The sequence below is a fragment of the Hemiscyllium ocellatum genome, chromosome 6, assembly GCF_020745735.1.
Source record: "Hemiscyllium ocellatum isolate sHemOce1 chromosome 6, sHemOce1.pat.X.cur, whole genome shotgun sequence".
NCBI classification, from domain to species: domain Eukaryota; kingdom Metazoa; phylum Chordata; class Chondrichthyes; order Orectolobiformes; family Hemiscylliidae; genus Hemiscyllium; species Hemiscyllium ocellatum.
In genome coordinates this window covers 29,798,487-29,811,266 of record NC_083406.1, presented here as the reverse complement: position 1 = coordinate 29,811,266, position 12,780 = coordinate 29,798,487, and the positions used below count along the sequence as shown (strand labels likewise).

General features: G+C 41.4%; 1 protein-coding gene across 6 annotated transcripts in view; it reads right to left on the bottom strand.

Moving 5' to 3' along the window:
* Nucleotides 1-9,269, bottom strand: part of LOC132816395 (LIM domain only protein 7-like) — a 238,405-nt gene extending 229,136 nt beyond the window's left edge. For 5 of the 6 annotated variants that reach the window (XM_060825906.1, XM_060825903.1, XM_060825905.1 and 2 more), the window contains exon 1: nt 8,569-8,653. In XM_060825906.1, coding sequence (XP_060681889.1) covers nt 8,569-8,637 — 69 coding nt within the window. In that variant the 5' untranslated portion in view covers nt 8,638-8,653. Of the gene's footprint in view, nt 1-8,568; nt 8,654-9,187 lie in introns of those variants that run through there. The other variant, XM_060825901.1, reaches the window with a different exon arrangement.
* Between the last annotated feature and the right edge of the window lie 3,511 nt (nt 9,270-12,780).

Sequence of the window (12,780 nt, the reverse complement as noted above, 5' to 3'; positions counted from 1 at the left end):
ACATCCTCACCCCATCTGGTTTATATCTGACTACAGACTCACAATTCAATTGATCTTTACTGCCCTCTGAAATAACCGAACTAACCATAACACAATGAAGGACAGGCAACAAACAGTGGCCTCAGTGATGCACATATGCCACAAAGGAATGAAGAAAAAGTATGTACATTTTCACTTTAATACATACAAAAATATACCTTACAATTGTATTGGTACATAATTACAAGAATGTCAGCTTAGTAGTAATGTTACTACATTAATAATCCAAAGACATGTGATTCTTAACTGCTCTCTGAACAAAGCAAGCCAGTCAAACTACGAGAAAACGTACAAGAAAATTAATTGTCTACCAGCACTGACTTAGACACATGCCAGATCTATCCATTGCTATTGACCCATGCTGCGTTGGTTCTCACCAACATCTGGATACTTACATCAAAATTGAGAGAGATTTGCCAAAGATGAGAAAAATCAGTCTGATTTTTAGAACACTACCTGTCCATCAAAATCCCAGGTCACTCAATCATCATCCCTGGGTATGTGCTGTCTCACAGGCAGGGCAGACCCACCAGAGGTTGCAGGTCACAAATAATCAAGGGGGAAGTGTTCCTGAAAAGGTCACTACATTTGCCTCTCAGCCCCATGAGACTTTGTAGCAATAGGTCAAACACATGAAAGAAAATCATGTGGTTACCAACCACCATCCTCTCAAGGCGCCTACTCAGTTGATTAACAATGCAGTGCAGAATAAGGCTAACACAACTTTAATCGTCGTTCTGGTTGAGAAAATAGAGGCCAATATCCTGTCCTTGCCTTGCCTAATGGACTGCAAAGAGTGAAGCAGAGAAACAGTGCGGCCTTCCACTACCGCTATCTTGTTGAAATCAGCCAGGACTGTGGAGGTAGCAGCAAGCACCTTTCCTTAACTACAATCAAATGCCTTAGCTTGAGTTATCTCCTTGAAGAAAGTGTGTCTTTTGAAATTACTTACAGCTTGGATAGACTCGAAAAAAGGACCTTACCACTATCTGGTGATAAATCGGTATTCAAATGTTTACCATATGTGGAAGCAGCATTGAAGGTAGCAAGGACAGCCAACATAGCCTGGATGAGAAATTTCTATGCTCAGCTGGCCACATTAGTGGCTCAGGATTAGGAATCATTAAGTGCTATCCTGCTAGATTCCACCTGCAACAGATAGTGACAGAACAAAAACAAGGGGAAAACGTACATAACTTCACCCTTACCAATCCACCCAAAACAGATGCATCTATCGATGACAAAAATCAGTGTCTCCATACTGTGCAGCGATCAAAGTCCCTTCTCTAGACTGAAGACTACTCCTCATTGTGCTGTGTGGCACAATAAATTCAGAACAAGTTAACTGCAGGCTGTAACTTCAGCATTAGCCTCATTCTGCCCAATTCATCAAGCCAAAGACTAATGTTGGTTCAATGAGTAGCATGGGATAATACTGCAGCTGCAGCACCATGCCCACTCGAAAATGAGGTGCAATCCTGGTAAAGGCACAGCAGGGGATAATATATAGGCTAAAACAGAAGCAGCAGCCAGTCTGCTTCCAGAATGTCTAATGTTCTTGTGTGTTCTAACTCCATTCACATTGTGGCATTTCTACTCAGTGATGTGCAGCTCCATGACATGACCACAAGATTGCTCTAGTCTGCCTTGCACACAGAACAATTGTTGTCAACGCAAGCTTCTGCAGTGTGATTGGACCATGCATCAATAACACACAGAACACTGGAGAAAGTCTAAGATCAACACCACGTTCTCCGGTGTTAATGGGCATAATGTTGAACAATCACTCCCTTCTTTCTTCAAGCCAGCTTTACAAGCATTCAGACAAATTCTTGCACAATTAGCAGCAATGGACTGAATACAGTATCTGAGTTACTGTAAATGTTCTGTTCCAACTTCCATATGGGTTGACCTTCCAGAAGGACGCCAAAGAAACAACAACAAAAGACACTAAAGCTCACTTTGAAAGTAGCAGCGTTGACAACAATGATTGAAAGATGTTACAAATTGTTGAAAATGTCTCTGAACAATTAATTGATGAGGCCAAGGTAACAGTAGGGGAGGAAGAAAAGGAATAAAATTCTGCATTCTGGATCCCACTACCTCCAAAGATCCATGGGTCAAGGATTAAGCTATTCAGTCACGAAGCACCACAGCAGAAATCTGTAACTCCAAGTGACCATCATCCTTGAATCAAGGGTCAATCATGATGATTGTGGTTACCTCTGACTAGAACCAAACCAGACTAGCCATATAAACAATACCTACCAGAGCAGGTCAGGCAGGGAATTCTGCGTCAAGTACCTCACCTCGGCACCCCTCAAAGCCTGTTCCTCTACAAAAGCACCAGGTCAGGAGTGCAATGATATATTCCCCACTTGCCTGGATTGTAGTTCTAATAGCACAAAAACCTAACACCATTTACAAAAAAAAAGTCTCCTTCAGCCACACCCCATCCACCACCTTAAACATTCACCCCTTCCAATACCAACACTGTGGGTGCACATTGCAGTAGTTCAAGGTGGTGATTCACCACCAACTCTAGGACAATTGAAATGCTAGTCTTGTGGCAATCCCATGACCACTGGTCATTGTCTTAAAAACCCATTTAATTCACTAAAGGATGGAAATTTGCTATCTGCACCTGGTCTGACCTACATGCACCCCAAACGCTCAGCAACGTGGTTGACCTTTAATGGCCTTTGGACAATTAAGAAAAGGCAATAACTAATGGCCTAGCCAACAATGCTCACATCCCTAGAAGGCATTCAAACAACTGAATTAATACAGTTCCAAGATTTGTAACTAAAGGGCACCGCAATTGGTCTTAAATTAAAAAAAGAAAACTGTAAATGGTATAAGTGTTTTTAAAAGATGCTGTAATTACACAAAAGTCAGTAAAGAAGGATTTATACCAAAAAAATAACCCACACTAATTCAAAGTCTTATCATTTTGTATAGTTTATTATAAGATGTTGAAGCTTCCACATCTTGGCTATTAATAACCTCTACTAGACAACCAAAGAATCAACGCTGTAATTGAGAGTTTCACTCCCATAGATCCTAAGTACTCCCAACATTAACACAAAACATCAACACTCGATCCTGCTAGCCTCTTATTAAAGACTGAATTTAGTTTGCTCTGAGCCTGAGGAATCACACACAGTCCCTACATTCCATTTCCTCCCACCTCAAAATTTCAGGCAATAACCACACCAGCTTGAATTTATGTAGCACATTGAACTTTAAAACGTGAGGCTACCATTAACTATCAGAAAAATAATGTGACAACAATTCACATAAAGAGTTATTAGGGCTGATGACCAAAAGCTTGGTCAAAAGGTCCTTACAGTCTGGAAGGTAGAAACAAAAATCACACAAAAAAAAAAGGGGGGGGGGGGGGAGGAGGAAGAGTTTTGACATATTTTATAAAACCTTGGGCCCTAAAGATGAAGGCAGAGCCAAATTTAACACAACAGAATCTACAGTTCTAGCTTTGATAACTGAGGGCAGGTTTCTGGAAGGGTTGTTGTGCTCGAGGAGGTTAGAGAGGTCAGACGGGCAAGCCTTGGAAAGAGGAGAGTTGTAAAAGTAGACATTACTTCATCAGTAGCCATTAACGTTATCAAGTATGAGGTGGACTGACAAACAAGACGATGCAAGTTAGAATATAGATAGGGTTTGCAATCACCTCAAGATTAATAGAGGACACAGTGCAAAAGCCAGGCAGTGGGTTGGAATATCCACTCAAGACTGAACAAAGATAGGGATGTGGGCTACAGCATGTGCTAAGGTAGAAGCAGCATCAGACAATGTTATGGAGATGGAAGTAAGGGGTCCTAGTGAAGGCACAGATGTATTGTTTGAAAATTTCAGAGTCAGGCAGCATCCGAGGAGCAGGAAAATCGATGCGTCGGGCAAAAGCCCTTCATCCCCAATTAAGGGCTTTTGGCCGAAATGTCGATTTTCCTGCTTCTCAGGTGCTGCCTGACCTGTTGTCAGAGAGAGAGAAAAGAACAAAAAGCAGAGTATCAGCAGGTCTGTTCACTCAGAGCTGGCTCTGAGGAAGCCACAGTGGTCAAGTACTATATACAGGTAAGTAAGGGTGACTTGATGACAGGATATTCTGCCTCTGTGCAGTTATTTCAGTGATGAGAAAAAAAATGCCACTGAAGAAATTCACTCGCAGTTGTCTTTGAGTTGGAATAAGCATTTCTGCCAACATGCCATTATTTTAGAAACCTGACGATTTGTTCAATCCTGAAAACTGGGCCCACTATGTGGAACAAATGTGTTATTTTTTCTGGACAAATCACATTTGGGAGATGAAAAGCAATGAGCAATTCTCCTGATAGAATGTGGGACCCACAGTTTTTTTTCCCCAGATATTAGGAGCCTGATATTTCTTGAGGTACCAGATATTAAAACCTTTCAAAAGTTGACAAAATTTAATTAAAGGAATATTACATCCCCAAGTCTCTAATTCTGAGATTATATTGGTCTTACTTGGAACTTTGAGAACCAGGGGAATCCATATTGGGATTTTTGACAAGGTTAAAGCAACTGGCAAAGGCATGTGACTTTGGTTTAACCCTTAGTGAGATTCTAAGAGACTGTTTGTTTAGTACATGGGGTTAATAATGTAACCATACAAAAGCACTAACTAGCTGAAGCCTTCAAATAGGCACTACACCAGGCTTTGTCATTACAAAGTGCAACAAATGGAGCATACAAGTTACAATGTATTTTGATAGAAGTGGACATCCTTGCCAGTCTGGCTGAGCTTGGGGGACACCACTCAAGTAAAGGCAAGAGCATAGCCTCACTCAGGACATGTCCTGAACAGAGGGACTCTAAGTCAGCCCAGAGCAAGACCCCAAAACAAAGCCAAGCTTTGCTCAAAAAGCTAACAATTTCTTTCAGGATCTGGGCCAGCAAGCCATTGCAGATGTTGCCGATACGCAGGCTCAAGACAGAGTGTGCCTAGGCCTGAATCAAGAAAGAGAACTCATAGGCTGGTATCCAGGAGAATGCACACCTTGGAAAGCCCACCTCAAATCTGACTCAGAGCAGCTACATTGCTCATCAACATCCAAATCAAAACCAACAGAGTGTGGGGCTAAATGGTCCCTGGTTCTAATGGAGGTTGAAACTAGAACAGCTGTATCAGTGCTTGCAGAACCAGTCTTTAACTGTAGTGATGGGTTACCAACCTCTGAAGTTACCGCAGGGAACATTAAAGCAAACTGTTTTAATCAAAAGAATGTAGTCAGCACCCTTTCTTTCTGCCACTAAGTCAAGTAAACACTACAGTCTTTCAAATAATTTGCCCTTAATTCAGAGACGCTTTCATTTTAATAGTCCTCATGACATTTGTTGAATGTTTTCTGAAGTCTGTATTTACATTTACTCCCTTGAACAACATTCCCAATAATATTCCCTAGTGAAGTCCTAATTACGCAGGCATTTTTCAGGAAAGTCAAGGCCACCTCAGTTTGACCTGGAAACAATTCCACAATTTTGCAAGGCCCACCTAGTGCCATTTGCCTTACGTGCAAAGATAGAGGCAGAAGTCAGGAGGCCGGAGAGCGATGGAATCATCAAACCAGTATAATTTACAGAATGGCCAGCACCAGTCAGGTAACTTGTTAAGCTTAACAGTATGGTTCACCAGTAAACAACCTCTGTCAGCTGGATAAATATCCAATCCCTCACATACAGGGCTTACAATTATTACAGAAAATTCAGTCGTAACCTGGTCTCCATCCTGGCAGCCAAATATCAGCTGTTGAAAAGTCAGCCTTGGATATGGTCTCGCAGCCAAGACGTAGCCTTTCAGCAAGTCAAGCAGCAGCTAACCGTTTAAGGATGATCCTCTCCCAAGTGAGGGTAACAGACAACCTGTTTTAAGCTTCCCACGTAGTTGAGATGGTCAAAAAGGCAAAATGACACCTCTTCTTCCTCAGGCAGCTCAGGAAGTTTGGCATGTCCATGAAGTACCCTCACCAATTTAACCAGTGTCCTGGTGCATAACATCCTGCCCAGAACCATAAACTACAGAAGGTGGTGTGCACACCCCAGACCATCATGGAAGCCAATCTTCCATCCATGGTCTCTATTTACACTGCTTTTTGCTGCAGAAAGGCTGCCAACATCAAAGGCCCATCACGATCTGGTCATGCTCTCCTACAACTTCTTCCATTAGGCAGAAGATACAGAAACTTGAACACATGCACCAGCAGGTTCAGGAACAGCTCCTTCTGACTGTTATTAGACTAAAGAATAGAGTCTGTAACTTCAAATAAAATACTGATCTTGCCTTGGTGGACACCTTATGCAACGTAATCTGTATGCCTGTGCCTAAGTTATTTTTCACCGTGATCTGTATGTCCTTGCTTACTATGATGTGCCTGTACTGCTCACAAGCAAAGCTTTTCACTGTACTGAGGTACACGTGATAATAAATAAATCAAATTTAAGTATTGGCACACCATGATCCAAGCACGATCTAGTGCTGACATACAATGCCTCCCTGTACAGTCTCGGGGTAGTGTTGCTTCACAGATGTGCAATGGAGAGAATGCCTAATGGCGTATGCTTTCTAGACCTTGGCTGATGCAGACTGCCAATACACCCAGATAGACAAGGAAACCTTGTCTATCACCTTTTGGTGTGAGGAAGTTCCATCAATACCTATAAGGATATATATTTGAAATAATGACAGACTATAAACCCCTGCAAGGCCTACTCAAAAAGGATAAGGCCATACCATCAAGAGCTTCAGGTCAAATTCAGGGCTCTCATTCTAATTGCGCATAATTAGAAGTTGAAACACTGTTGGGGGTTGGGAGAGAAAGAGTCTGAGACTCTTCTACACAAGAGCAAGTTTACTTTAGGAGATAAAAAAGTTTGGTGCCGAAGCCATATAGGGCCATTTCCATGGTTAAGAGGCACAGTCACATGAGGTCAGCTCCCCCTTGACAAACAAAGTTTGGGGTAGGCGAGGCAGTCCTGAACAAACACATGGACCACATAAAAGCTGCAAGCTCTTCCCCTCTGAGTGAAGAAACCTCGAGTTGGAGGTGGTTACGGTGACATTGCAGCCTCAATGTGTTTACTGTTTGAAGAGGATGATTTTTTTCCCCAAGATGCACCTTGTGCAAGAGACTATACATACTTCTCATATCTGATGGAGAGTTGGTGCAACCGGACCTGGCGCAAAAACAAACCCGGAGAGTCTACAAGTAAAAGAACATGCCCAAGTCCCCAGACAGACAGGGGGAGGGATGCAGTGATTTTAAACAAGGTCAACCAAGTGGACCTCATACAATGAGTTCCCTGATTGGGCCAGATTCACAGTCCTTGCAACAAGCCAGAATATCAGAGCATCTGTTCACTCAAAGCTGAGTCTGAGGAAGCTGCACTGGTGTCAGTCCTCTATACGTGTTAATTAAGGGTGGCGTAGTGATGGGTTACCAACCTCTGAAGTTACCGCAGGGAACATTAAAGCAAACTGTTTTAAATCAAAAGAATGTAGTCAGCACCCTTTCTTTCTGCCACTAAGTCAAGTAAACACTACAGTCTTTCAAATAATTTGCCCTTAATTCAGAGACGCTTTCATTTTAATAGTCCTCATGACATTTGTTGAATGTTTTCTGAAGTCTGTATTTACATTTACTCCCTTGAACAACATTCCCAATAAGCAAACAATCCAAACGGGTCAACTCTCATAATCCCTGTTCCCACTTTTGGTCATTTGTTGGAAATTCCATTAGCAAGGAGCACTCCCATAATAGGAGGGGTCTAACAAAGTTCTAATCCAGATTCTGTAACTTGCAAACACTAAGTTCGTCGAAAGTCTCGGTGAATACATTAGCTTTAAAAACCCCGATTATTTGAGCCACAAAAGGATAGACGGTGACAGTATCTGCCCTCAATCACTGACTCCCTCCCTTGTAAGAGATTTCAGACGTGTCAAAAGATAAATGCATTTTTAAAAGATGTTCCTTCAACTCACAATAGTGCAAACCCAACAAACTGTACATCTATCCCACAGATCCGTCTGTACCCGATTATCAAAGTGCCAACTTCAAAGCTACATTAAAGGCGGCTTGCTGCAAACAGAAACAAATCCAGCCACTAAAAACCTCTTCTCTCTGACATAAGGAAAATCAAGTCGCCAGATTAACGAGATAAACAGACTTTCAAGAATCGGTCATATGCCTAAGGGTACAGTGCTAATCCATCATTCATTGAATGGAAAATACATCAATGAAAATACTGAAATCTGTCGAAATAAAACCTCTCTATGGGATATAAAAAACTCAAAAATGCGCTCACGAATAACTTATTTAATAAAAACAGTACTCCAGAGCAATTGAAGTCAACACTTCAAAGTTGTATTAAATGATCCTGACTTTGGAACAAGAACAATTGGAAAATAACACGCCAGAAGGAAACAATAACAAAACCTGCTGAATTTGTGCAAAATACTTTTAAAAACAAATCTGGAGAAACTTATCAACTCACCTCTATCCATCGCTGAGCGTCTCTGAATGCCAAGACGTGGTCAGGATCCGCCTGCTGTTTCCACTCCATCGCTAGGTAGCAGACACTGGGGATAAAAAGTACACGCAAGGTTACTTTATGACCAACACCTTTGCCAAAAACTCGAGGCTGGAAGACGACGCAGAAGGCGGTTGCAGTGAAAGAAGTGAAACTGGGGAGAAGTCAGGTAATTGTGCAGCTCCCCAGGATCTCATGTGCGGCGCTGTGACTGCACTTGCACTGAACACTTTACATGGTCGAGTAGAGCAACGGCTAATTTCACTCGGAAGTACGGAGCTGCACATTAGTTGTAGAAATAACCTACCCACCCCTCTTTCCGCTAACTAAATGAAACATTTCGAAATACAAACAGGCTGAGCTCTGGGACTCCTCATCTAGTCCACTGTTTACTGCTGTAACTCACCAAATTATCTCCCCCCTTCTAATTTACCCGGTTCTTCAACTTTAGGGACGTATTTTAATTTTTGCATTAATTACAAAATGAAACCAATTCTCCCTTTAAGACTTCTCTACCACTTGTTGCGCTAGACCAGCAAAGTACTGCTTTGGAAATATCTGTTAAGCCTACAACCTGTCTTACCTAGTCTAACACCTCCACCCGCCGCTTTCAAACTCTCTCTCCCATGTCTCTGGTAGTTTTAACACTTTCTCGCACATTCACCAGCGTCACTTCTCACCTGAGTGTCTCAGCGAGAAATATTAGCTAAACAGTTCCACTAAACCGCCCAGGCTGTCACTCAACGCTTTCACCCGCCTATTGTATGATAATGAGTAACACGGCACGGTCTTAATTAGCCAGGAGCAGAGCATAGAACCCCATCCTTTCCTCTTCCCTCCCTCCCCCTATGCAACATGTGTGAACTGAAGTTCTGTTTGTATTTTAATGGAAATAAGGCCAGGTTTACAGAGATTTAGATGCAAATGAGCCTATATGCAGAGTACCAGAGCACTACTAAACTGTCCCAGAGGACCAAAATACAGTTTAAAGATTCTTTCTTTTAAGGTTCCAGATATACCACGATTCAAGGGCAAAACAGATGACTTCTATTATGCTATGATGCTCCCCATAGTTGAACATTCCACTAAAACTCATGAAATTCAATTGACAAGATTTTATCTCCAAAAATATGCTCACAGAGATGTATAGCACAGAAACAGACCCTTCAGTCCAACTCGTTTATGCCAACCAAATATCCCACCCTAATCTTGTCCCACTTACCAGCACTGGGCCTATATCCCTCCAAACACTTTGCATTCATATATCCATCCAGATGTCTTTTAAATGTTGGAATTTTACCAGTCTCTACCAGTTCCTCTCAGTGAAAAAGTTGCCCCTTAGGTCACTTTTAAATTTTTTTTCCCTCTTATCCCCCCAACCTATGCCCTCTAATTCTGGACTTCCCTACTCCGGGGAAAAAACCTTGTCTATTTATCCTATCCATGCCCCTCATGAGCTACCCTCTATAAAGTCACCCCATAGACTCTGACGCTCCTGGGAAAACAGCCTATTCAGCCTCTCCATATTAGCTCAGCCTCTCCAACATCCTTCTAAATCTTTTCTGAACTCTTTCAAGTTATTCCAAATTAAATCGTATAATCGACAGAGCATTTTCCACTCTGAGGTGTCTCAGTACAATTTCAGTACTCATAATATTTTCCAATATACATTTCATGTTGAGAATGCAGGTTATGAGATGCCTAGTTGCTTACTCCTCATAGACCATAATGATCTTTCCCTATTACGCCTCTGAGGCACTGTCCCAGGCTGAACACACCCTTCAGTATATAGTCCTGGCCATTGAAATGCATCAGCCCATAACACTCAGTCAGAGATAACTCATTGCACGGGATTCTAAGTTTCAGACATATATTACTTGGCAAGTTTATAAAAGGTTGGTGACAAATTCAATGTATTCTCTCCACTCTGCTAATTCTGATTTCCTTTCTATCGTAGTCATTCTTAAAGATCAGTGTCTTAATGTTCTGAGCAGGGAAATTGGTTAGTGTGACTAGCCAGGAAACCAACTTTAAATGTTATTTCAAACGTCTGTACCACACATACAGCTATTTGCATTTTTTATAGCCATTGATCTTTTGTCAGCTTGATTCACAGCACTTTGAAGTTATTCTGGGGAGAAATATGCTTCAATCATTACTACATCAAATTACCTTGATGACTGATAGGAAAGTGATGTTTGCCAATTGTCCTTGAGAGTTTTCCATTTCTCTGCTATTTAAGAGAACAAGTATTTGAGAGAAAGAATTGCCGTTGGGAATAGGGGTAGATTAAAAGTAACAGTTCTTTTAATCAACCTGGCCACAATAAAATTGTCTGCTCTAGTGTAACTGTAGATATGACTTTATGAGGTTCTTGTCAATATTTTTCAATTGGATTCACAAAAATGTTTTGGAGCTAAGTTTTAATAACTTACAGACATTTAACAAACCAGAGCAATTTATATTTATGTATCTCCAGCAAACTTGTAATAAGTTCCAGCATGTCCACCCTCAAATTTTGTGTTAACCAGAGCTTTAAAAAAAACCAAAGAAGCCCCTATGTAACCTGATTTGCCTCCAAACAAGTTGTAGGTCAAAAGGAACACATCAAAACAGTGACACAATAAATATGTGAAAAATGTCTTTATTTATCAATTTGTTCACACTTCACAATGACCTTACCTTGTACAGTAAAAGGCACAACAACAGTAGTTTCTTTGTGTCACCATGTTGATGCAGAATGTAGCGCATGAAATTCCATGCTTCATTATCTACCAGTGCGCGTTTCATCTTTAAACATTAAATAGAAATCTCATCAAAGATGGTAAAATTGTCTAATCTCAGCCAAATTAAACATGTTCCTTGGTGCATATTTGTTCAGGGTGTAGATAAGACCATTTTGCAGTCATCGCTGCAGGCTTGCCTGTGACTTTGCACACTGGCTGGTCCGGTTGGCATGGTGACACAATAAACAATTATCATAAGTTTAGCTAATCCAGAATTCAAACTTTGGCTTCTCAATGGCATCCTTCTATAGGATTGACTATTTTGCTAATGGAATGGCTGTTTCTAGTCACCTGAGTTTGACCCATTGTGATTTCACTATGATATCCTTAATAAGGAGATCTCATTGTGCATTTAGGCCAGAAGCTCCAGTTTTTCACTCCACCCATTGATAGCCAAGGAAGATCAATTCTTAAGATGGTCAAACAGATTGATAATTAATCAAGACATCCTTCCAACATAGGCCAATGGCAGGTGGTAAAAGTCAGAGAGATTCCTGGTCTCCAATGTGATGGAAAGAAATTGGAGTCTTCAACATTCATCACCAGGCTACAAGATGTGTATGTTGCCACAGCAACTTGGACTTCTGGATGAGTGCCATTAGCTGAGTTAGTTGAATAGTTGTTCTGGCTCAGTTTGGTGCCAGCAACGTAACGTTGGATCTCCATGTTGGCTGGAAGTAGGGCCTGCTTCCCAATGGAGATTGTAGTGCTGTAGGTCAAGCCTGCTTCTGAAAGAGAACTGAAGAATAATTCCATTATTGTTACCCACATCACTTTGCAGAGTCAAAACTAGACACCAGGTAGTGATGGAAGAGAGGATGGGAAAGGTGAAGAAGGGCATGGTCAATGGTTGATGTTTTGAGCTTTATGTTTAAAGAAAAAGAGAGGGTGACAACTAGAGGGTTAGAGATCCTGACTATTTTTATCTTTCTCCTTTTTTTGGCTTGGAAGTGTGAGTTGAAATTAGGAATTAACCAATAAACAACAGCTTGTTTTGAAAGAGAACAAAGGCAGAGGTTTGGTGTTGGGACTGGGCTGGCAGATAATTCAACTTAATTACTATTCTGAGGACACTGTTGATGAATCAGCACTGAGGTATTACCATGCTCAGGTTGAATGTTGAATAGGCCGATCAAGGAAGAACAGATGCTAGTCAGCCAACCAGAAAGAATGTCGATTGGGAAGAGGAAATGAATGGTTCTGAATGGGTTTGATGGGAGAGTGATTCTTGGAAGCTCCAGTGACTGCTACTATGTTTTTCTTTCCCTCTCTCGTTTTCTACTGAGTTATGGAGGACGGGAAAAATTTCTGGCTGTAAGAGCTGCTCCCATTTTTGAGGTATTTTAGGTGTTGGAGGTGATTTCCTCGAATTCCAGGAGCAGCAATTACT